Source organism: Cupressus sempervirens, chromosome 3, assembly GCF_028749045.1.
Source record: "Cupressus sempervirens isolate cs-2001-9-10 chromosome 3, ASM2874904v1, whole genome shotgun sequence".
In the NCBI taxonomy this organism is placed as follows: Eukaryota; Viridiplantae; Streptophyta; class Pinopsida; order Cupressales; family Cupressaceae; genus Cupressus; species Cupressus sempervirens.
Genome location: NC_143120.1, coordinates 337,271,131 through 337,297,467, shown reverse-complemented (window position 1 = coordinate 337,297,467; position 26,337 = coordinate 337,271,131). Strand labels below are relative to the sequence as shown.

Genomic DNA, 26,337 nt, shown 5'->3' with positions numbered 1-26,337 from the left:
ATTATGGCAAGTATCAGTATTACCCAAGTTCCCATGGTTAACAAAGGAAAGTTGGTCAAAGTTATTATTAACTGAGTTCACTTAGTTCCCAAAGGATTTGTTTAAGTTCGTAGTGTTAACCAAGCTTCTATTGGTTAACTCAGGAAATCATTTCAGAACTAGTGTTTACCGAGCAGGGTCGACTAATGAAGGATTTTGTTGTTTAATTATTTTAAGTATTGGTTCTAGCTGACTATGGTAGTTATTATTCATCATTATAAATTTTTTTGAGCTAACTTGATAATCTGGATGATATAAATATAAAGTCAAGTTGTGATTTTCAATAGTATGCAAATGTATTAATTAAATTGAGAAGGAAAGTGTGAGAGCAAACTTGAAGGATGAGCAGATATCCTTGTGGAGTAAAAAAGTAATATGCAATTAGGAAGGATAAAGTTTTTGAGTAGAACAGAGATTTGGATTCAACAATTCAATTGCATCTAAATTAGGTCATTTCATTGTTACTCTCTAACCATTGTAGCGGTGAGCTAAAATCTCTTAATAGAGTTGGTTTAATAGCTAGTTGTAAATCCTCTAACAAGGTGATAGTTCCATTGAATTTTTTTAAAGACCTCTCACAAGGCCACTCCTAACATGATGATTAAATCCTCTAACAAGGTCACACCTAACGGTGTGTTTTGTAACCTTTAACCAGGTTGGCTCCTAATAGGGCTCACTTCAGAAGAGTGAAAAAATAGTAACTAGTTACATTGGTGTTTTTTCCCATATTGGGTTTCCACGTTAAATATGATGTCTCTTGTGTTCATTTACTTTTTCTCATTTCTAAAAATTATTACTATTAATGTTAGATCTGCTAAAGTAAGACATACTCTACATTTACTGAGTTACAACATTTTGTTGCATGTTTACCGAGTGACAGCAGTAATCAATTTTATAAGTTTTGATTACATCTAATGGATTTGTGAAATATTTTGGTGGTAACTAATTCACCCCCCTCCTCTTAGTTACTCTATCTACATTTCCAACACATCAATCATAGGATAATGAAAAAGCTGAAAAAGTGATGAAAATTAAAATAGGGAAACATGATATAATTCTAATCACATACATGTAATGTGGAGGTTTAGTCGTAGTGGAGTCAAGAACCATTCATTTCAAAAATGAGTGTCTAATGTTACCTAGCTTGAGACCCATCATTTTCACCTAGTTTCATTAATCAAAAATTAATTTTTCTCCAACAAGAAAATGTACACTTAGATAACAAAATTAGGTTTTCACATCTTAAGAATAAACTAATTTCATGCACTTTAAAAAAATTTAAAATGTTGTTTTAATTACCTTTTAACAAGTCATCATCAATGTAATTAGTAATATATTTTGCATTGGATTCTTTCTCATTTTTAATTCTAATTAAATTTAGAATTAGTTTGTCATCACAATTTCTATTTTACAATATTTAGTTAGATTATGTTTTCTATTTTTCAATTCTTAGTTTACTTTTTCTATTTCCTAATTCTTAGTTGAATTTTTTTTCCCCTATAGTTCAATATCTAATTAAATTTTAGATATTTCTAAAAATAAATAAATTTAATTCTAACATTACTAGTAAATAAAATCTACCCAAATGAAAATACAAATCATACTAAAATTAATTTAAGAATTGAAGTTGAAATTTTTTAAAATTTGAACCAAAAAATAATAATCTCAAATTTTTGAAAATTTAAAAATCTAGAATTTTGAACTATTCAAAATCCAAAATTGCCACATTGCATTATGCCCAAAGAAATCCTTGTAAATAATGTAGGTACAAAAACTAAACTAAGAAATTATGTAAACTAAATTTCTTCATCAACAATGTGACTAGGAAAATGTAAATATAAAATTGTATAACTCATTGATCCCCAAACTTTCCAAGATTACAAAACGTATAAAATTTTTCCAACAAAAAAAATCCACGAAACTATGTGAAATGTAATTGTTGACTCTATTTTTGTTCTTGTTGATTATTGTCTATTTCTATTGTACTCTTACCCTGCATAGCCAGAAGTCAAATCAATCATGTTTAACCAAAAGAGATAGAAGCATCTACAAAAAAAATTCCAAGGGTACAATCTCTCTCTAAAAAAGAGAAGATCAAGGTGATCAAGTGTCTAATTATTTTTTGGAAAAGAAATCTTGTTATTTAGTTGAGGAAAAAACTGGAGAATAGATTAAAGTAGTAATGGCTTCCACAAGTAATCCTGGCAAACAAGGACCAATATTGAATGAAAAATATTTTTACTCTATATGGGCCATTAAAATAAAGAGTTTCTTTAAGAACTTAGATTGTTGGGAGGCTGTAGATGTTTACATTCAAGTCATGTTTGTTATTAGTCACATACACTTACTTAGATTTTAAGTTCATAACGAGCATATTGTATAGTTAAAGTTGTTAACCAAGCATTTTAGTTGCTAACCAAGTTCTACGATTGCTACCAAGTCCTTTGGATAGATTTTAGTTTGCACCAAGAAATTACTACTATGATGATGATCCACGATGTAAACCAAGCATCTCAGTGTATGCCAAATTTACTAGTGCAAATCGAGTTGTGCAACACTTACTGAGTTCATATTTGATGTGATGTGAGTCAAGTGTTAACTGAGCCACTCAATGTTAACTAAGTGACTTAATTTATACCGAGCTCAAAGTGATAGTATTGACTGAGCTGTGTAGTGAGAATCAAGTGATTTAGTTTATATGTTGAGTTTCATAGTATTCATCGAGTCACCAATACAAATTGAGTTCAAGACTACTTGGAAGTGATTAGTATGGACCAAGCTTCTACATCTACCAAGTGCATGATGATGATGAGCATTGATAGTGGATGCTAAGTATCAAAACCTCACTAAACCAGTCTTCAGAACCTGAGTTTCTACACTTTGGCCAACTTTGTAATATTTGTGTAAACTTATAGTATGGTCAACTTTCTAATTTTATAATTGGATTGGTATATATGTAATACATGTATTGTATCACATCCAATGTAATGATATGGAATGAATATAGTAAGCAAAGAAAAGAAAATTACAAAGGCTACAATAGTATAAGGAGCAGCAAAGATATATCAATCATAGCAAGGTGATTTGTACACTTAGAGAAATCTTATTCAGAAAACCAATTTGCAAATCAGAGATCAACTATTGCTTCATCCTAATAGGTGGATTAGTCAAATTCTATAACAAGGTAGATGTAACAATCTTATGTAAATCTCTTTACCGAGTGCATACTTCATTGTATGTTTGTAAATCCTTTTGCAAGGTGGACCTAGTTGTCCTTATTGCTCCTAATAGGCTAGATCATCAGAAGTGATCATTGTAAGCCTTAACAAACCAACTTTATATTGTAGTACTAAAGCTCATGGGTATCATACCCACCCCAATTTTCTTTTCTATTTGGAAGGTTTCTGGAACACCAAAATTGTGTGTCAAAAGTGTTATGTATGCTTTAATATTTTCAGATTCTCATGCATGCAATTAGATTAGAATATACATGAAGGATTAATTAAAAATTAAGGATAAATTTTTATTAGATACTGATTCACCCCTCCCCTTTCAGTAACTTAGCCTTTCATAATATTTCCAATAGATGGTATCAAAGCTTTGCAGTTCTCAGAGATAAGTTTAAAAGATTGAGAAAAGATTAAAGGCAATAGATGTATTTGGACTTGACAATGAGAAGCTAGATTTAGAATTGGCTATTGAACAACTCAAGAAAGCAAAAGTGAAACTCTCTCAATCTCTGAAAAGAAGAAAAGATCTTGCTATCTAGATGAATGATCAAATCTACATTGAAGAAAGAATTAAAGACATCCATTCAAGCAATTCAAATGAAGCTGATGAAGCAATCAAAGAACTATTGGAAAATAATAGTACTCTTCAAGAAGAAGTAAGAAAACTAAGAAGAGAGAAATAAATTCAGTCAATAAGATTGTGTGAAGTCATAGAAGAGAAAAACAAGATAATAGAAGAAATAGAAGGAAAGAACAATGAAATTTAGCACCTATCCCTTCAACAAGTAGACTTCAATAATCAGCTCACCAAAGCAAATGATTAAATCATGAATCTAAGATCAAAGAATAAAAGATTGCAGAATGATCTAAACACTGAAAGGCAAGCCAATGAAAGGATGATGAAATCCCAAGTAGACGTGAACAATTGAATGAGCAATGTCATTACAGACAAAAAGAAAAAGTAGGAATTGGATATATAGAAGATGGTGAATCATCCAAGAAAGGAGCTCAAAAGAATAAACCTACTTGCAGTCAATGTGATGAGATAGGTCATACATCAAAAAAATGATGGAGCAATGGGAAAGAAAAATTCAATGGAAAATGCTACAATTGTAATCAGCATGGTCATAGGGCTAATGAATGCAAAGAGAAACCAAAATTTGAAGGCAAATGTCACAAATGTAAGAAACGTGGACACAAGTCATCATAATGCAAAAAAAAGATATTAAACCCAATAGAAAAAATTGCAAAGCTATATTTATAGACAAGAATAGATTTCCACAATCAGATAAAGTATGAAGATGCGCATTTTGGATTCGATTGTGTGCCATTTTTTTGCATCAACGTTTCGAATCACACTCTGTGATTCATCATCAGGATATGAATAGCTGGAGGAGAAAAAATGATGAGTTGCAGACCACAGTAGAATATAAGAGGGAGAGCCTAGGTGGGAGGAGGAGATGGACACGGAGAACAATGAGACAAGGTCATAACAATTTTTAATGTAAAATTTTGCTATATTAAATGTATAAGTAATGAGTTTATAATAAGTAAGACAAAAAGCTTAACAAGGATGACATCTTGGTTAGCTTTGATGTGGTCTCACTCTTCACTAAGGTCCCCATTGCTGATGCCGTTGAGATTGTCAGAAGGAAAACTGATAATGAGATTGCTGACCTTGTGGAAATGTGCTTAAGATCCACTTTTTTCTCCTTCCAAGATGTTATCTACGAACAAGTGGATGGTGTGGCAATGGGCTCACCTCTTTCCCCCGTCATTGCCAACCTCTATATGGAATACTTTGAAGAGGTTGCCCTTTCCTCCTTCCCTCTTAAACCTAAGTGGTGGAAGCGCTATGTTGATGACACTAATGTTTGTTGGCCCCATGGCCTTGACAAGCTAGAAGAATTCCACACCCATATTAATAACTTGGTCCATTGCATCTCTTTTACTAAAGAGATTGAAGTTGACAATCAACTTCCTTTCCTCGACATTCTTCTCATCAAGCGGTCGGATGGGTCACTAGCTCGTAAGGTTTATCGCAAATCGACTCATACAGATCGTTATCTTCATGCTTTCTCCCATCACCACCCTAGCCAAAAAGTGGGTATCCTCAAAACTCTGGCCATGCGAGCTTATCGCATATGTGATGAGGATCACCTTAATGATGAGTTGGCACACCTTCGCCAAGTCTTCATTTGGAATGGGTACAGTAACAAGCAAATCTCCAAATCTTTCAACCTAGCCAAGTCTCGCTTTCTCTCCTTATCTAAACCTCCCCTCAGTCCTTTTGTCCCTAGTGCGTCCCTTCCTTTCATCGGGGGCATTTCCCACAAAATCTCTAAGATTCTTCTAAAAAGAGGCATTCGTTGCTCTTTCAAGCCTTGTCAAATTTTGAGAAATCATTACCCCACTCTCAAGGACCGGAGAGACATCTTTCTCGACTCGGGGGTCTATAAGATCGCTTGCTCTTGCGGTGCCCCCTACATAGGGGAAACTGGTCGCTCATTTATTACTAGAATCAAAGAGCACAGCGCTGACATTAACCATGAGCGAACCCTTAAATCTGCCCTCGCGGAGCACTCCCTCACAACTAAACATCATATTTGTCTTGAGAACACTCAGGTGCTCTCTCGAGAAGATGATTTTTTCAAAAGAAAGCTCAGGGAGGCAATAGAAATACACAATCACCCTTCCAACCTTAATCGTGATGACGGTTGGCGCATCAGTGCTTCTTGGCATCCTCTTCTTGCTAAACTTCAATAGCCTTCCCCCCCTTCTCCCGACCGTGGTGCCTCTTCCTTTTTGTGTTTTCCATTTTCCTCTTTGGCTTTGGGGTTTTTGCTCTTTCGCTTGTTTCCTTTTTTGCTTTTGTTTGGGTTTAGTGGTGAACCCTCCCCCTCCTTTCCCTCTTTGTTTTATTTTCTTATCTGCAACCTACATCTCATTTACTGTCATTTCTTCGTTCCCCTCCCACACACTTGAACTTATCTTTTGTTTCACTTCCCTCTTTTATTCTTTCGTTCTTTTGTTATTCCTCCCTTTTTTTTTTTTTTTTTTTTTTTAATTTTAAAATTTTGTATTTATTTATTTATTATTATTATTATTATTATTATTTTTATTTAATTAATTAATTAATTTTTATTTTTTATTATTATTATTATTATTATTATTATTATTATTATTTTTTATTTTTATTTTTTTTTATTATTATTATTATTATTATTATTTTTTTTTTTTTTTTTTTTTTTTTTTTATTATTATTATTTTTTTTTTTTTTTTTTCAAGTCTTTTTGATATTGCCTTCCCTTTTATTATTTTTTCTCCTTCTTTTTTCATTTCCTCTTTAGATTATTTATTTTAAACTCATTACTTATACATTTAATATAGCAAAATTTTACATTAAAAATTGTTATGACCTTGTCTCGTTGTTCTCCGTGTCCATCTCCTCCTCCCACCTAGGCTCTCCCTCTTATATTCTACTGTGGTCTGCAACTCATCATTTTTTCTCCTCCAGCTATTCATATCCTGATGATGAATCACAGAGTGTGATTCGAAACGTTGATGCAAAAAAATGGCACACAATCGAATCCAGAATGCGCATCTTCAAGCTATATTTAGTTGGGACTATAACACTTGTTGTAGCTGTCATTACTATGGAGAATTTGGACACATTAGAATGAATAGTAAAAAACATCACTTGAGGAAAAGAGGTACTACAAAAAGATGTTTTATTTTTATAGAACTTGGTCATCTTACCAAGAATTATATGAATACTAGAAGAATTGAAGATGAAAAGAAGGAAAAATCTGATAACATTAGAAAGCAGATAAACAAAAATGGGATCCAAAGTCTACCAAGAATGCAAGTCCAAGTAATGATGAACAAGTCACTCAAGAATTGGGCGACTCCAACATTTCTACTTGATTTCTTAAAGGAGAACTAGAACTAGGATACTGAAGAAGACATCTAATATCAATTCTAGTTGGTAGGACAAAAGATCCATATTAAAATTCAAGATGCAAAGGGATCACCTAGTAAGAGGTACTAGTTACTACCGAGTTACCTTCTTTACCAAGCAAGGTTGGGGTATAGACTCTATAGAGAAAGATCAAGAGTAACTATGTCTTATGTGGTTACCAAATCATGGAATACTCTACCAAGTATTCAATACAAGAGAAGTGGATGATAGTATATCAATTTGATCTAACATTTGTACTAGGCATTTATGGAAAAATTTGATAAAAAGAGTGAAATCGAAGTCATTTATCACTGTGAATTTTTGAGAGCTATTCGTAGAGAGCAGTTTTTGAGCATTCAAGCGATTTGAGAATTTTTTTGAAAGATTTTCAAACCCTACCGATAAAAGATGGAAGCTTCTAGTAGAAGGAAAAGAAAGGTTCAGACATGCTAATTCAAGGTGTGGAATGGAAGGCACCGGATTTCAAGCTTACTCCTACTATTACAAAACCCTAGATTCGAGTGGAGCACAATCTCAAATTCCACTAAAGGTACTCTTAATCAATGGCATTCGTTCTCATTTCAAATATGCAATTTAGGATATTGTTACTTTGGAAATGGATGAAACCCTAGAGAAACTATGTGTTAATGACATGTTGAAACTAGAACCCCAACATCTGAAAGCTAAAGGTCTAACACATATTTCACATATGCCATGAAATTTTCAAATTAAATTGATAAGGTTTATCTTTAGTTGCATACATAATGGTTAGCTGTGGTTGGAGAAACTAGTTTTGATAACCAAGAAGATGATCCACAGGATCATTGGTCTACCAATGTTGGCAAAGGAAAAAATGACTAAAACCCTAAGTCTGGTTGAATTGGAGTAGAAAACCCTTGTCAAGTGGGATGGAAGGGGAATGAAGATAAGCAATGTCACTGACATGGAATTGAAGTTTGGAATTCATGTCATTGCCGAAAAAATCTATAGTTGAAGTAGGTTGAACAGTGTATCTTGCAAAGCAATTGATTTGGCATATAAGGTAGTCAAGAATAACATTTCTCTTGACCTTGCCAAGTTATTATTGAACCATTTCAAAAAAAACATGGAGAGCATCAGGACTTCCAAAAATAATTGATGTAAGTTTGGTTCGCTCTTGACATGTTTCTTTTTCTATGTTTAGAAATTCTTCCCATCAAAAGGTATGTTGTTTGGAGAAAAGATGTACCAATCCTTTATTAGATTAATGAATACATTTCTGAAATGGGAGACAATTATAGAAGTATTATGGACAACTATTTTGATGCATTTAAGGAGAAAATGAATAATAGATTCCACATTCCAAGGAAATTAGTCAAGGATTGTAAAGATGATTTTTTTTATGGTTGATAGTGATAAAGTTTACATTCAAGCAATTAGGCCAAAAATTGCATGGGTAAAACCTCTAGGATATGAGGTGAACATTGATGAAACTAAGGATATAATTGAGGCATTAATAAATGAGCCATTTGATCCCAAGGCTGCTTACTTTGGCACTTGTGATGAGGCAAAGACTAGGATAGAACTAGAGATTAAACTTCCTTAGGTAGTTAACAAGGGCAAGAAGAGGATTGCTAAACTAAAAACTAGTTCCACTTTTCTGATAACTAAAGGAAAAGGTGAGGATGAAGAAGCAAAGGATGAGGAAAAGTTAGAATAAGAGGAGCCACTAAAGAAGAAGGGTAAGCTAATAATTACCAAGCTTGTCAAGACATCCACTACTGTGTTCATCAAAAAATCATCAAAGAAGAAAGAAGATAAAGAAGGAGGAGACAAAATTTTCAAGAGATCTCCACCCACATTTAAGGAAAGAATAAAAGAGTTGGAATCAATTTCTAGCATCACAAACTTCAAGGCATTAAAATTTTAGTCTAGTACTACTAATGAGTAGAAGCACATAGAAGATACATTGATATCCAAGATGGGTAAGTGGAAATGCTCACTGACTAGGTTACTTAACATATTCCTAATGCTTTGATACCAAAATTAAACCAAGATGGGAGAATGAAACACAAACTACAAAAGATATACGTGATAAACTACTAAGTTAGCTTATGCCAAATTTGAATGAAAAGGAGGTCAAAGAATCTTTGAAGAAAAATGAAGAAAAGTTAACTGTAAGATTCAACATTTGTCTTGTGTTATTGAAAGAAATTTAGCACATTGTGAAGAATGCTAAAAACACATGGAAGAATGTCTATCTTCTTCAAAAACTGAGTGATTTTTTAGTATGTGTAAGTAATAAGGATGATGATGATGATTAGGAAGAGAAAGATGATGAAGAAGTGATTCATTTTGATAACGTGGATGATGAAGAGGAATAAGAGTAGGAAGCTACTGAGAAAGATGTGCAAGATACTAAGGAGACCGACCTAGTAAAGGTTGTTATAGTGGTCATAGATTGACTTCCTCATTCTCCTAGCAAATCATTGAAAACACTAAGCCCTGAGACATCTTTAGCAAGATTGATTGTGACCAGCACTAAAAGCACAAGCACTTAATCAATCTTTGCACCAATCTAGCTTAGTAGCTCGTTCATAGAAGTGCCAAACACTTCATCTACCGAGTAGAAAACTCTCCCCTCTATATTAGTTTTGGTGACACTAGATATTTCCTCTACTACTATTTCTACTAGTATTTCAACAATTGGTATTCCATTAATGAGTGTTGTATCAACTTTTTCAGCAAGTTCTACCATATCTACAATTGTTTCCATTCCTAGTATGCAAGTAATAAGTGCAAGGATTTTTGAGACCAAGCCTCAACCTAGCACAAAATTTTTGGGTAAAGGAAAAGAGAAGGAGGAGGATATAGATCTTGATGAGGATATTGTCATTCCTAAATGGGACATCTCAAATTTAAATTCTAATCAAGAAAACTTTTGGAGAACTTCTTCAAAAGAAAGCCAACTAGTAAAGGCTTAGCGATGAGAGAAACAAAGAGTTGAAAATCATTGAGGATGCTAAGAAAATTATAGCAAAGGCTCTAGGAATAAATTTTGATACTTCTCAACCAATTTTGTATCAGTTGGTAGAGGCAGTCGAGAAATATAATGAATATTTGGATGGACAAGATAAATTATTGCAAAAAGTTGAGAAAAAGTTTTGAGAATAGAGTTTTAGAACTTATTGCTCAACAATTTTCCATTCATCAAGTAGAGCTATCTACTATTTTAGGCTCTTTAGAAACCTCTTGCATTAATGTATCTTTACATTTTGGCAAATTATGTGATACATCAATTTTCACAAAAGGGATAAGAGATAAATTATCAAAAATTGATGAAGATCTAAAGGAAAGTGCATAGAAATTGTAACTTGACCTAAGTTATAGCTCTACTCACTTCAATAAGACCATATTTTTGACAAATAAGCAAGCAAAATTGGTCAAAGAAGAAGCATGAATCAAATGAACACTGATAGATATTCAGAATATGATTCTCCCTAACATGGATGCACTGTAGAAGCACATTCCACATTCGAAAATGTTCATCCATCACAATAATTTCTCCATTATAGACCACATGATTGAATTGTTAGTAGAAGTGTAGGTTGCATTGCACACATTAAAGGTCTTGCAAGAGAATTGAGACAAGATTTTGGAGCTTATCCTAAAGGTACATTCAGATTTCTTGTTAGATTTTGGCATTACTGTGTAAAAATATAGCATAAATATTTGGCATTAATGTAAAAAAGGGGGAGAAACTATAAGAAGATATAAAAGGGGGAAAATATTGGATAATATGTAAAAAGAGAAAGGGGAATAAAATTTAAAGAAAATTATAGATTGTAGAGAAAATAGATATTGTATGTATAGTATACTATAAACTATGTATGGGGGAGCATTACCATGTACAAAAAAATATATCTCTTACAAAATCAATTTTAAAAAATCTCAAAAATAGTATACTCTACCGAGTTGGAGACATAAGGTGATGAGTTAAGATGTTCTTGAACATTCTTGAATTCATTTTTTAGTGATAAGTGTTTTTCTCTCTAATGCCAAAGGGGGAGATTGTTGGCATTCCAATCATTTTTGTTATTAGTGACATACACTTACTCAGATTATAAGTTCATACTAAGTATATTGTATAGTTAATAGTGTTAACCAAGCATTTTAGTTGCTAACTGAGTTCTATAGTTGCTAACAAGTCCTTTGGATAGATTTCAATTTGCATTGAGCAGTTACTATTATGGTGATGATCAGTAGTGTAAATCAAGCATCTCAGTGTATGCCAAGTTTACTAGTGCAAAAAAAGTTGTATAGTGCTTACTAAGTTCATAGTTGATGTGATGTGAGTCTAGTATTAACCAAGCTACTCAGTGTTAACCAAGTGCCTCATTTTATACTAAGCTCAAAGTGATAACACTGACCAAGCTATGCAATGAGAATCAAGTGATTTAATTTATATGTTGAGTTTCATAGTATTCACCAATTGACCAGTGCAGACTGAGTTCAAGACTACTTGGAAGTGATTTGTATGGACGAAGCTTCTACATCTACTAAGTGCATGATGATGTTGAGCAATAATAGTGGATGCTAAGTATCAAAACCTCATTGAGCTAGTCTTTAGAACCTAAGTTTCTACACTTTGGCTAACTTTGTAATATTTGTGTAAATTTTTATTGTGTTTGACTTTGTAATTTTGTAATTGGATTGGTATATATGTAATGTATTGTATCACATCTAATGTAATGGTATGGAATGAATATACTAAGTAGAGAAGAGAAAATTACAAAGACTACAATAGTATAAAGAGTAGCAAAGATTTATCAGTCACAGCATGGTGATTTGTACACTCAGATAAATATAATTCATCAAACCAAGTTGCATATCAAAGATCAACTACTACTTTATCCTAATAGTGGCTCAGTCAAATCCTTTAATAAGGTAGACCTAATAGTCTTATGTAAATCTCTTTACCAAGTGCATACTTCATTGTATCTTTGTAAATCCTTTTGCAAGGTGGACCTAACAGTCCTTATTGCTCCTAATAGGGTAGATCATCAAAACTGATCATTGTAAGTGTTAATAGGCCAACTTTATATTGCAGTACTAAAGCTTGTGGGTATCATCCCTACCCCAATTTTACTTTCTATTTGGAAGGTTTCTAGGTCACCAAAATTGTGTGTCAAAAGTGTTATATATGCTTTAATGTTTTTAGTTTCTCATTCACATAATTAGATCAGAATATACATGCAGGATTAATTCCAAATTAAGGATAAATTTTTATTGGTTACTAATTCACCCCTCCCCCTCAGTAACTTAGCCTTTCATAATATTTTCAATAGTAGGAACTAAGTATAAAGAGACTAGTGCACATGAACTATCTCAAATAAAAAATTCACAAATGAATGCTAATATAGGGAACAAAAAAGAAAGTTTCAAGAACCTTGTGGAACATAGGTAATTGAATTGAAGAATCCCATATTTCCCAACCTTTTAGTAGAAACTAATGCAAATTAGGAATGGGGGATAATTGCAAAAATATATCAAGGAGTAGAAAAGGTAAAGAATGCTAAGACACAAGTTTTGAAAAAAAGGTTTAAAATCTTGAAAATGAAGGATACTCAAACTATAGATCACTTCATGTCTCAAGCTATGAATGTAGTGAATCAACTAGGATCTTATGGTGAATATGTCATAGATAGAAAATTTGTGGAGAAAATCCTTAGAAGTCATCCACAGTCATATAATACTATGGTAACTATAATTGAAGAATGTAAAGATCTATCTACATACTCCATTGAAGAGTTGACTATTTAAATGTTGAACCATGAGTCTAGATTACAAAATATAAATGAATCTTTGGAGATTACCCTAAAAACACAAGACACAATTAGTATAGGAAGAGGTAGAGGAAATAGAGGCACATGAAGAAGAGGAAGATGTTCATTTCAATTTGATAGTAGCCATGGTGCTAAAAGTCAAGAAAAGAAACCTCTATTATAGTCACAAAACCAAAGAGGAAGAGAAAGAAGAAATAGAAGAAGAGGAAGATTTGATAAATCAAACATACAATGCTATTATTACAAAAAAAATGGGCATTTTGAGATTGAGTATAGTAATAAATTAGGAGACTGTAATAGAGGAAGAGATAATGTGTCCAACATAGAAGAGGAAACTCATTCAATGTTTCTATTTTTCTCAGCAATAAAAGATAACAACAAATAAGACACATGGTTCTCGGATAGCTGCTATAAAAATTACTTGAAAAGTAACAAAAATCTTTTTACTAGCTTTGATGAAATAGTCAAGACCAAGATAAAGTTGGGAGATGATCATTTGGTTCATGCTGTAGGAAGAGGTATGGTCATAGTTGTAAATAAGAAAAATGAAAAGAAAGATATCCATAATGTTCATTATGTTGAGAATTTAAAGCATAATCTATTGAGTGTATGAAAAATAAGTGAGAATGGGTTTAAAGTTAGTTTCAATGAACTTACTTTCATTATCCTAGACATGACCCCAAGTAAAATGGTCATTGCTAGAGTCCAAAATGACAAGAAATAGATTGTATCTGCTAAATCTTATAAGTAGCAAACAAGATATTGGTTATGAACAATATATTAAAAATTCTTTTGAGACATGGTTATGGAATCTTAGATATGGCCATCTAGCTTTTAATAACATAGATATGTTGCAAAAAAGATCAATGGTTGTAGGTCTGCTAGAAATAGATGTTCACCATAATTGTTGTGAGAGCTGCATAATTGTCAAGCATAAAAGGAATGTCTTTCCAAATGTTGCAACTTGTAGAGCCAGAGACCCTATAGAGTTGGTTCATACTGACAGTTTTGGCCCCATGAAAACTAAGTCTATAGGGGGGAGATTTTATTTCTGGACTTTTATTGATGATTGAAGTAGGGTGATATAAGTATATTACATCAAGAACAAATAATACAGATTTTAGATATTTAAAAAATGTAAGGCATGGATAGAAAGTTAGAGTGGTAGGAGCATTAAATTCTTAAGGTCTAAAGGAGGAGGTGAATATAATTCCAAAGGATTTCCTATATATTATAGAGAACAAGGAATTTATAGACAATTTACTGCCTAATATACTCCGTAGAAAAATGGAGTAGAAGATAGAAAAAAAAAAAACAAATATGAACATGGAAAGAAGCATGCTGGAAGCTAAAACTTTACCAAATGAATAGTTGAATAAGGAATTTTCATGTTCAATCTACATTTTGAATAGATCATCCATACAAATTATAAAGGATAAGATACCCCTAGAAGAATAGAGTGGAGTAAAACTAGATGTATCAAATTTGAGAATTTTTTGAAGTGTAGATTATACACATGTGCCCAAGGAGCTAAGGAATAAACTTGATTATTGAAGTAATAAATGTACATTCATAGGTTATAGTGATGAATCAAAAGCCTAAAAAATTTACAATCTAATCACTAAGAATATAATGATTTTGAGAGATGTCAAATTTCTTGAAGATAAGTCATTGTATGAAAAAGATAACAAAGCAGATCATAGTCAACCCACTCCACATATTTTTGAACCAAAAAAAGTGGATTAGCCAAGAGAAAGACTACCTAGATTAGAGGTTCCAGTAGAATCATGAGATAGTAAGTGGCAATAAGTGCATAATCCTTCTTCTAGTAGTGATTCAGACACTACACTAGCACAAGTAAGGAACCAAATGAGTAGAATAAATAGAGAAATATATGAACAATAGGGAAAAAATGGACACATATTATTTTCTTCTTTGTTGTCTAGTCAACATGTATGCCTTGAAGAAGTGACTAAGAAGAAAGAGTGGGTAGAATTAATCAATAATGAAATTGGGGCCATAGAGAAACATGACACATGGGAGTTAGTATACTTACCACAAGACAAAACAAGAATATGATTTAAATGAGCCTATAAGACAAAGCTTAATGAGAAAGGATAAATTGAGAAGCACAAGACAAGGTTAGTAGCCAAAAGTTATGTACAACAACCCGGTATAGACTATGAAGTAACATTTTCACCAATGGAAAGATTAGACATAACCAATCTATATTAGCAATAAAATAAAAATACCGATGGTCAATTCATTAGTTAGACGTGAAATTAACATTTCTAAATAGAATTCTAAATAAAGAAGTCTATCTTGATCAGCCACATGGGTTTGAGATCAAAGGATAAGAACAAAAGGTATATAAGCTAAGAAAGGCTCTATATGGATTGAAACAAGCACCAAGGGCATGGTACAATGGGATAGATTCCTATATACTAAAAAAAGGGTTCAAGCATAGAAACAATGAGCCAACATTGTACACCAAAAGAAACTTACAGGGTGAAATTTTAATTGTATGTATGATTTATTGTACATTGGTAATTTACATCTTGAAGAATTTAGGCTTGACCTGGAAAGAGAATTTTAAATGACCAATCTTGGTTACATAAAATACTTTCTTTCTTTAGGGATTGAATAGTTGGAAAATAGCATTTTCATCATCCAAAAGAAAAATTCCCAAGATGTGTTGAAAAAATTTAGAATGAATACTTGCAAGCCAATCAGAATGCCTATTATTCTAGGTACAAAATTGAGTGAAAATGATGAAGGTGCAGAAGTAGATTCCACTTTATACAAGTAATTGGTGGGCAACCTAATGTACTTGATAGAAACAAGCCCACAAATTATGTTTTTAGTTTTCCTTCTCTCTTGGTTTCTGCAATTACCAAAGACATCACATTTGATGGTAGGAAAAAGAATACTAAGGTATATGGAAGGAACAATGCAAAATGGTATTTTGTATGCAAGTAATAAAGACAACCAACTAATTGGATTCATATATAGTGACTTTGTTGGAAGTGTAGATGACAAAAGGAGCATGCCAGGTTATGTATTTTATTTGGGTATAAGTATAGTTTCATGGGCATCCAAGAAGAAGCTAATTGTCACCATTTCATCTGCAAAGGTAGAGTATGTAGTAGCCACATCAAAAACTTGTGAAGCATTATGGATGAAGAGATTGTTGTTGAGTGATCTTGAACCAACATTATAGAAAGAATCAATTACATTTTTTTGTGACAACTTAGCAATTGCACTTTCTTGAAATCAAGTCTTTCATCAGAAGAGAAAGCACATTGACACTTGATATCATTTCATCAAAGAGATGGTCAACAATGGAGAAATTAACCTAAAGCATTGAAAATAATAGGATCAATTGGTGAACATTTTCACAAAGCCTTGGCCAAAGAAAATCTCAAATTTCAAAAGAAGCAATTAGGAATTGTTAGTATTGAGAATGTTGTAATGCAAATAGAGTCAAAATTAAGGGGAGGTGTGATGCCTACCCCTAGTTTAGTTTTATCTTTCTTGTAAGCTTCCATGAGTACACCTAGGTCTAGGACGAGTAGATGTAATGCCTACCCCTAGTTGACTTTCCTTCTCATATTGACAGATTCGTTTAGGCTAGTTTTTTTATTGTATTTTATGATTATCGATACTTGGTTACGAGATTTGATTAGATGTGTTTTATACTCAGTTGTTTATATGTGATGAATCACTAGTTATTTAGTGTGTTTATGATTATTTTGATGATGATATATGTATGTTCAAATAGTGATCTTAGTTATTTCATGATGTTAGTTAGAGAAATGATTTATATGCAGTTCTATGGTTACTTACCCCATAGTTGCATGTGTATGTTTTCTTTATATTTGATGTTCTTGATGTGGTTAAGGAAGGGAGTCATAGTCACCTGCTAGTCAAGATCTACACGATGTACCACTTCTCGCCATTTCCTGTTTAGTTTAGAATATATGTGTTTCTAAATATGTGGATTTTATGTAGATTGTAGGTACCAATTATCAACTTCCCTGAATTATCAGGATGAGTGTGCCCTATCGTAGTATTTCAATGGTATAAGTGGGGAGATAACTCTTGAGTCCAAGTCCTAACCTAAGCCAATTGTCTTAGAAAATAGGACAAGTATTTGAGCTAATTTCACCTTTCCAAATTCGTCAAGTGACCTGAATTCCTAATTTTGACCTTGGAGTTTGTTTTGGTATTCTGTACTTTATGATGGGTTTTTGTATTTTGTCTTATGGGCCTGTGATGATTTCTTGCTATAATTAAATAAAATTAAAAGATATTTAATGATTTAATTTAATAGAAATTTTATAAGGTAAAATCCACCATTTAATTATATTTAATTACTTGAGAAATTAATTAAATAATAGATTTAAATTTAAAAGAATAAATTAAAGTTCAAATTTTGGCATATTTATATTTATTTAATTTAATAATTATTATTTAAGAGTTTAATTTTAATAATAAACTTTAAATAATATTATTAATTGAGTAATAAATATTATTTAACTAAAAAGAAAATACTAAAATATGTGAATATTTGATTAATTAAAAACTAATTAAATTTATGCTTTAAATCGAAAGTCTAAAATTAGAAGTCTAAATTTAGAGGTTTAAATTTAGAGGTCCAAACTTTAAAAATTGGTTAAAGAGAAATTAGAATATGATGTTATCTAATTACATTATTAAATATGCATTTGAGTTTAAAATATTTATTTTAGAAGTCTAATTTAAGAAGTTGGATAAAAATAGAATTAAAAGATTAAAAGATTAAAGATTTAATATTGTTTTATTATGATTATTTAAGTAACAGTTATTAAATTAGAGTTATATTTAAATAATAAGCTTTAATTATTCTTATTCATTTAAATATTAAACTATGATTTAAATAGTGCTTGCACTAATTAATAAAGTGGGGGAAAAGAAAATATAAAAGAATATGTTAATTAATAAGTTTTTTAAATGTGCATGAAAGAATTCAATTTAAAAGATTTAATTAATGTTCTAATTTTGGCGTATTTATATTTATTTAGTTTAATAATAATTTATTTGGGAGTTTTATTTTTAATAAACTATAAATAAAATTATTAGTTAAATTAATAAATATTATATTAAAAATGTTGCATGATTTAATAAGGGGGAGAAAACTTTAATTTAATAAAGTTTATTTTAATTAAATTGCATAAAGTGTGTGCATGAAAATTAAAATATAATAATTAAAGACAAAGAGTTTTTGCATGATTGCATGATCAAAGCCCTGATTTGGGGGAAAAAACTCTTGATTAAGGAAATCATAGCTCATTTCTAGATACACATGTTTGGAGGAGCCAATTTTTGAAAAGAGGATTTTCAAAGGAAAAGGAAGATTCTTGCATGTTTGTGCATTCATTGTTTTAGCATCAAATCTAGGTAGGATCCCGTGGGTTTGTGCAGTAGTTGCTTGTTCTTTGAATTCATGTCTTCTCTCTGTCTGTTGTGTTTTCTTTTTAGAATTTCTTTGGGTTGAGACCCTTGTTTGAGAAAGTTGATTTCCATTATAGAATTATCTTTGATTTAATCTGAAACCTTGTTTTGAATTTATTGTTCTTGTGTTTCAAATTCTTGTGTCTTGAACATAAAAAATGAAAACTAAAACATTGTAGTGAAATTAAAAACTTTATAAATAGTAATATTTGGAAAAGAAAATCGACACCCTGGTTGTTTTTTAATCTTTGTCTTTGAAAATGAAGAACAAAACTTTAAAACCTATAAGTGAAAATTAAACCTTTGTGTTTTCATAACCTAAGGTATTGAGAAAGTTATATTGTATGAGCTTTATCTGATGTGTGATTTACTAGTGTTGGGGTTTTTGAGTTTGACTTAGCATTGACCAATCAAGATGTTTACTAGAGGCTTGGGAGTTTTGTTCTATGATTTCATGATAATGTTTTGGTTACGATCTTTTATACCTAACCATGGTGATGTGTCATGTGTGTGCTATGACATGAGTATGATCAGATATTTTGATGTGCTTTCTAGCTCTTGTGTAGAATTGAGGTGGATGATGTGTCTTTCCTAATATAACCTTCGAGTCTTCGAATAGTTATCCTTGATTGCTTCCTAGTTTCTTGTATAGGACTAAGGTCATTATATGATTTATTTTTGGTGATTTCATGTTATGACATGGATTTGGTTTATGTGCACTTAATTTTTTATCAGTCTTGTTAAGATGATCATATTGGTGGAATCTATGATCATGATCAATGATGTTTTAGTTCTTTCCAATTGCTTGTTTAAGAATTGATGTGTGGTTTATGGTCATTTGAGATCTTTTTCTTTTGCTGAGCTTAGGGTAAGTTTTTTGTATGTCATGTTGGGAAGTGGCTTGCAATGGAGGCCTAAGGACCTAAAGAGGCTGATAGTTAACCCATTGTAGGTTATTTTAAAAAGTGATAACATTTCATTAAATGAGTTTAAAATGAATTAATAAGATATTAGTACCACAAAAAGAAACTTGGGGGTTTGAAGTATTAAAAGACTAATGTGGTAACCTTAGAGTTGACTTGTTAGTGTGTCTTATTTGTACGAAAGGATACTTATGCCATATAGAGTTACTAGGGGGTCCAACATATTAAAAGACTAGACCGGTCAACCTTAGAGTTGGCTCATGCAATGACACTTGTCCACTTGCATAGTAGATTTTCTATGTGTCTTTGTTGCCTCTAGGATTAATTGATACTTGTGTCTTGGTACCCTTTGAGATAGTTTATTTTCAGGTGATTCCTTGAACCTAGATGTTGGTTTTGACTTTTGAGTTTCTTATCCTATTTGGGACTTAAATTTATCTCCTCAACATTATGGGAGTGGACCATTTTGGATTTCATGAAGTTGGGTGGTAATGGATTTTCTTATACCACTGAGACCTGACAGTTCAATTTCATGGCTGAAGTTCCATGTTCTGTATTTCTTTTCATTATATTCTTGTGTACTATGATGAATGGTTATACCTACTATATTGTATTTTATTTCATGGATCTTACAAGATGATGTATATTATTTCAGCCTCTCATTCCCTATGACTTGTATAGTGGATGACTGTGCATTTTGTTTACTGCTAAGTGGCATCCTATAATTGTATATTAATTAAATAGATTCATACTTGTAGTTATTCCATGATGTGGAATTGTTATGTATAAGATTTATTATTAATTAAATATAAATGTGATTCAACGTCATGGAACCCTAAGAGATGCAATCTTTTTTTTATGGTAAGTGCTTATGTGTATGTTATTACTTTTGCTATATTTTGTATATAATGTTATTAAGTTGTTATCTTTCAAAAAAAAATGTTTGACAAACTTACAAAAGTTTAGGTTAATTTATTTTGGGTTCCTTGGTGGGGCATTATAGGGTGTGTTAAATTGATGCAGGAGCATCCTAGGTGTAAGAGAAATCTTGCATCACCCAAAAATGTTTTATTTTTGTTTCTTCAATAAGGGTTGTCTTAGTGTAGAACTATTGTTTTTGGAGGCTTTCTAATTACTAAGTCAGTCATATGAGCTCATAATGTGCTAATTTAAGAGGTGGATGTTCATCTTGCATATATCAACCTACCAGTTGAGGCTTCATGCTATATCATGAGTATTCATGGATTTATTGTAGATTTATGGTGTGTAATTTTGGTATAAAAACTTCATCCTCACTATTGAAAGCCTAAAAATTTCCCCATGAGGCCTGAAAACTTGATGGATAGGCGCTTGTGTCAAATTCAAGCTTGTAGATTAGAAGCTAAGGATTCTTAAAAGTGGTTATAAGAGCCAATTAGAGAAACATTTTGAAAGTTATGGCCTTCTAAAGATGGGAAAACCAAAAGTTCCAAAATAAATGTCACAAATATATTAGGCCAACTCTATATGTATTGTTAGGATCTTTTGACCTTAGATATTAAGTTTGAGTGTCTAGAACCTTCCCAGGAAACATTAAATTGCCTATTTAAGAAATGCTTGTGCATTGTTTAGGACAACTCTAGCTGATAGTTGGTAGCTTTTTCTTTCAGATTAGTGTAATGAAGGCACCCATGTGGGTTAGCTTATTGTAATCCATAAAATTATATAATTGTGTATTTGCAACAATAATAAGAAGCCCATAATTTTTTGTGAAAAAAATGTTGTTATTTCTTTATTTCTGTTATGTGTTTAAGGTATTAGAGGGAGCACCCTTCATCATAAATGTAATTGTTGGATCTATTTTTTGTTGTTGTTGACTTTGTCTATTAATCCTGTCAATTCACGTCATGTTAACTATACACATTTTAATTCTTTGAAAGTTAATGTATTTAATATGCTAGGTAAACATCATGATTTCCTACCCAAATTTGAGTCTCAAGTCATGGCACCCTTTTAATAATTTATCTTAGATCCTTTAGATTTATTATGTAAGTAGACCAATGAGGAAGTAATAGATATAACATTTTTTCATGTGGTTTCATGTTTTTATCTATGCTTCCTCTTCTCTAAAAATATCAGATAAACTAAATGTGGTTACTATAATGATGGAGATTAGAACCTGTGGTCCCTCCTACATGACACAAAGAGGCCACTTGCCTTAAAATATCTTTTTTGTAGGTATATTCTATATATGAAACACACATGTTTGGTTTAGCTTATGTTTTCCAACAATCCTAGTATCTAGTTGCACTAAGGATTATAAATTTTTCCTTTTTAAAGTAATAAATTAGTTTCTAATGTAGCTAGTACCTAAGATTTCACAATTAAAAAATACACTAATTCAATATCTATAGTCAACCATATATCACATTGAAAATCAAAACACAATACATACTCAAAAAAATTAAAGTTAGTTTATCAAAAGTCATAGTAGACTAATAAAAAATTAGTTGGAACATAATGATATTTCAAATTTTTTATTTTATGTCTAAATATGTAAAGATATACATAACATTTTATTGCATATAAATGTCACCCTCATTACTTGCATACAAATCTTATTTTTATTTTGTCATTAGAAGAAGATTCTTTCATATTGCTACTCCTTTTTCTCATCTTGTATTTCTTTTTAATTTCTTTCTTTTCATTGAGCCCATCTTGGTGAACATCTAATCTATTGGGTGGTGGGTGCTGACAAATATTTCCATCTTTTTAGAGGAAGTTTGATTCTAAAAATATATTACGGACCTTGGAGAATACCAAAATGGGTAAGAAATGAAATTAATTTGATGGAATATTAGGGACTCAACAACCCAAGAAATTTTTTTTTTTTTAAATCTACTATCAAAGATCATAAGGTAGATATAGTTCTCATTTAGGAAGTTAAGATGAGTAATTTTTTTTAAAATGACCTACTATTTATGACGGGAAGGTAAATATTTTGATAGGAAAACCACTAGTGCATTAGGGGGGATTTCTACTGTACAGAACCCTAATAACCTCAATGGTGTGGAGCTCCATTGCCACCCATATGTCATTGTGGTTTCCTTCAAGGAGGTGGTGAATAATTGGGTGTTATTGAACTTTTGCACTCTAAACACAAGGGTAGGGTGCCTCCACCTTTGGAAAGAAGCCTCTAGATGCATGAAGAACTCAAAGAAATCCCATTTCATATGTGTGGGAGATTTCAATGACCCCTTATCTCCCTCATAAATGAAGGGAAGGATGGATGATTTCTTGAACAACATGTAGGATCTTGAGGGTTTCATAAGTATAAATGACCTCATGGATGTTGAGCTATAGGGAGTCCAATTCACCTAGTCTAATAATAGGATGGGAAACAAACATATCTAGTAAGTCATGATAGAGTGATTATTTTTGTGTGATGGGATATACTATGGTGTACTTCCCTACAGGGATTTTTGAGATCTACATTTGACCACTCTATGCTCTTGTTTACCTTGTGTATCAAAAATTTCCATAAGAAGATACCCTTATGCTCTGAAATAATGTGGAATTTATACCCTCAACTTAGAGACCATATTAATTACTGGTGGAATACTATAATATAGGTGACAACTATATTCCATATAGCTAGAAATATTGGAACAATAAGAAGGGAGGTTATCAAGTGGATTAAAAACTACTTTGGAGATGTCTTCAAATAGAAAAATGAAATTGAAAGTAACCTAGAGGAACTACAAGGGAGTATGGAAGAAGGAGACCTCTTATTGGCTACCCATGAAGAGGAATAGGGGCGGACGAGGGAATGATACCAAGTATTAGGAAGAGAAGAAAACTTCTAGAAATAAAGATGTGGGGTTTAATGGCTCTTAGAGAGAGATAGAAACATGGCCCTTTTTCACCATTCAAATTCTAAGCATAAGAAAAGAATCACTATCATTAAGCTGGTCAACAATGAAAATGAATAGCTTAATGAAGAGGAGGAAATAGGTAGGTGGACTGCCAGTTATTTTCATGATACATACAATCCCTCAATAAAACATGCTAGCTCCTAGATTGAGACAAACTTCCTAGAAGTCCTACACCTAGTTGTTGATGATAGAACTATCTAGGACTTGATAAGGAAGGTGGTTGGTGAAGAAGTCAAGAGGGTTGTCTTCTCCATTAGAGCCATAAAAATCATTGAATTGGATGATTTTACTCTAGTATTCTTCCATGATTTTTGGGAGATCATCATGTATGATCTTGTTAAATGCGTTGTGGGATTTCATTTGAATTGGTAAGATCCTTAGAAATTTGAATGAGACTTTCATAGTCTTATTTTTGAAAATTAATGATTCCACCTAGGTGGAATACTTTAGACTAATAAGTCTTTGTAACACTACATACAATATATTATCCAAAGTGATGATTAACATAATAAAATATATTCTAGATACTACTAGTAGCTTGACTCAAAATGGATTTGATCATGGGAGGGAGATCTTAAATACTATGATCACCTCCCATGAGATCATGCACTCCATGGAAAAATGTGGTAATCCTACTATGGTACTAAAGCTTGGTATTTCGAAGGCTTATGATAAGGTGAGGAGTGAATTTCCTATTAAAATCCTTAGAAAATTTGAATTTCAAAGTATTTTACCACATTGATTAGAAAAATAACAAATACTGTCTACTTCTTTATTCTTCTCAATGGTTGCCTTGATCCTCATTTCCTAATGGAGTAGGGGCTCCGATAGAGAGACTAGTTGTTACCTTATCTCTTCATCATGGTTGTTGAGATCCTTGCTAGGTACCTTTTGACCTTGTTTTCATGGCACAAAATCATGGAGATTGATGAGACCAAAATTTTCTTTTATTTTATGATAGTTTTAAGATACTTTTTTCATACTCTATTTTATCTTTGTCAAAATATTTGTGGACCTATGTTTACCATGTTGGAAATCTAATTGAAAAGTTCATTGTTGTTGAAGATCAAAGAGGGAGATTGTTGTAAAAGAAAATTTTCAGTCATTTTTTTGTCATTGATGTCAAACTTGCTATTTGTAGGGATGATATTTTCTTATAAGATCCAAACACTATCACTTAGTTGATTGATGAAGAGGATTTGATCAACAAGATGTAAATAGAGCACCTAAAGGAAAGATTAAGTTATGATGTTGTAATGAAATGCAAGGATTAGTTAAGATAATGGTTTAGTAATGTATTGATCACATCCTCAAAGATACAGAGGTTGGCCACACTTAGATACATTGGAGGAAGAAGTTGTAACAAGGTTGATTGTAAAGCTTAGACTAAAATCTTTAGTGGGTACGAAGCAAGTTAGTTGAAGCCAAGAAAATTCTCAGTAGGAGTCGAGTAACAGACATTCCTAGTGTGTGTCGAGTGAAGATTATGTGTCAAGCATCAAAAAAAATTTAGTTGATGTTGAGTGATCTTCAAGTGCTGTGCATCAGGAAAAACATAGTTGATGTTAAGTAACACAGCTTGTGTCAAGCACCAATATTTCAATAGTGCAAAGCTATTACATTATTTCAAATGATGAAGATTTTCCAAATGTAAGCTAGCATAGTGGTTGCATTGAATTTTGTGAATGATTTGGAAGATAAGGATGATGAGTTCTTGGCACAGAATTTTATGTAAACCATTTTTGGGTGAATTCTAAAGGATTATTTGAGAAGTTTCTAGAGGAAATTGAATGTGGGTTAGATACAATGAATCCTACCTAATCCATGCAAATTGAAATTGAAAAATGGAAGAATTGAGGGGGAAAAGGAACTCCAAGATTTCTATTTAAGAATTCATAAACCAAGAAGCAAAGAGCTACTAATATTGTTGCTGCTAAAGTGCCAAATCTACGAAGTGGTTGAAAGGGTGTCAAGAAGAAGACATCTAGGAGAAGGAAGAGCATAGAGGTTTTGCTTCTATGAGTGGTCATGAAGAGATGACTATATTTTTACATTGAGTATGGAGACTCAAGGAGACAAAGCTTGAAAGAAAAGGAAAACTATTAAGTGTTGCAGAGATTGAAGGCAAGCAAGGGTATGAGCTGAGAAGTGATATGAGATCTACAAGATAAGTTGTATGTTGTAATCAGGTCAAGATTTTCTAATACTCTTTAGCAATTGTATTAGATTTGAAAATCCTATGGACTTAGGTTGGCCTAACAGCCATTTGTAAATCCTTTAACAGGGTAGCAAATGTTCCAAGTGAATGTTATAAAGTCCTCTAACAAGGCCCACTTCTAACAGGGTGGTTAAATCCTCTAACAAGGTCACATTTAATAGTGTGTTGTAAGCCTTTAACAAGGTAGGCCTTTCACATGGCATCACTTTAGAAGGGTGAAAATTGAGTAGCATGTTACTGCTGGTTTTTCCCAAATTGGGTTTCCACATAAATCACTGTGTCATGTGTTGATTTTTTGTGTGTTTTACTTGCATGTTGATTTATAGTAACTTTTTGATTAGATAAGTTAAAGCCTAGATGGATGGTTGAATGATTTCACTATACTTAGTGAAAAGTTTGAATAGCACATTTGGATCTTGAATAACTGATTCACCTCCACCACTCAATTATTCTAAGGCAATTCTAACAATTGGTATTAGAGCCATCTATTAATTTAGTTTCAAGGTACTAGAAGTAGGAAGATCAAGATGTCCAAGAGAGAAGTTCCCAAGCCCAACAAAGACAACTTTTCTGCATGGTAGAGTTTGATGAAATTTCACCTTGGATCAATAGGTGACTCTGTACAAACTTCAATTGGAATAGAGCATGTAACTCCAACAGGACCCCTCACTACAAATGACTTAAACAAAAAGAAGGAGCATAACCAAGCAATGTTGGAAATTGCATATGCACTT

The 26,337-nt window shown here is 32.1% G+C and overlaps 1 protein-coding gene across 1 annotated transcript; it reads left to right on the top strand.

Annotated features, from left to right (window-relative positions):
* Positions 1 to 5,021: 5,021 nt before the first annotated feature.
* Positions 5,022 to 6,035, top strand: LOC149566363 (uncharacterized). The gene has a single exon (XM_089816460.1). The coding sequence runs from the start codon at positions 5,022 to 5,024 to the stop codon at positions 6,033 to 6,035; it is 1,014 nt and encodes a 337-aa protein (XP_089672586.1).
* The last annotated feature ends 20,302 nt before the right edge of the window (positions 6,036 to 26,337 follow it).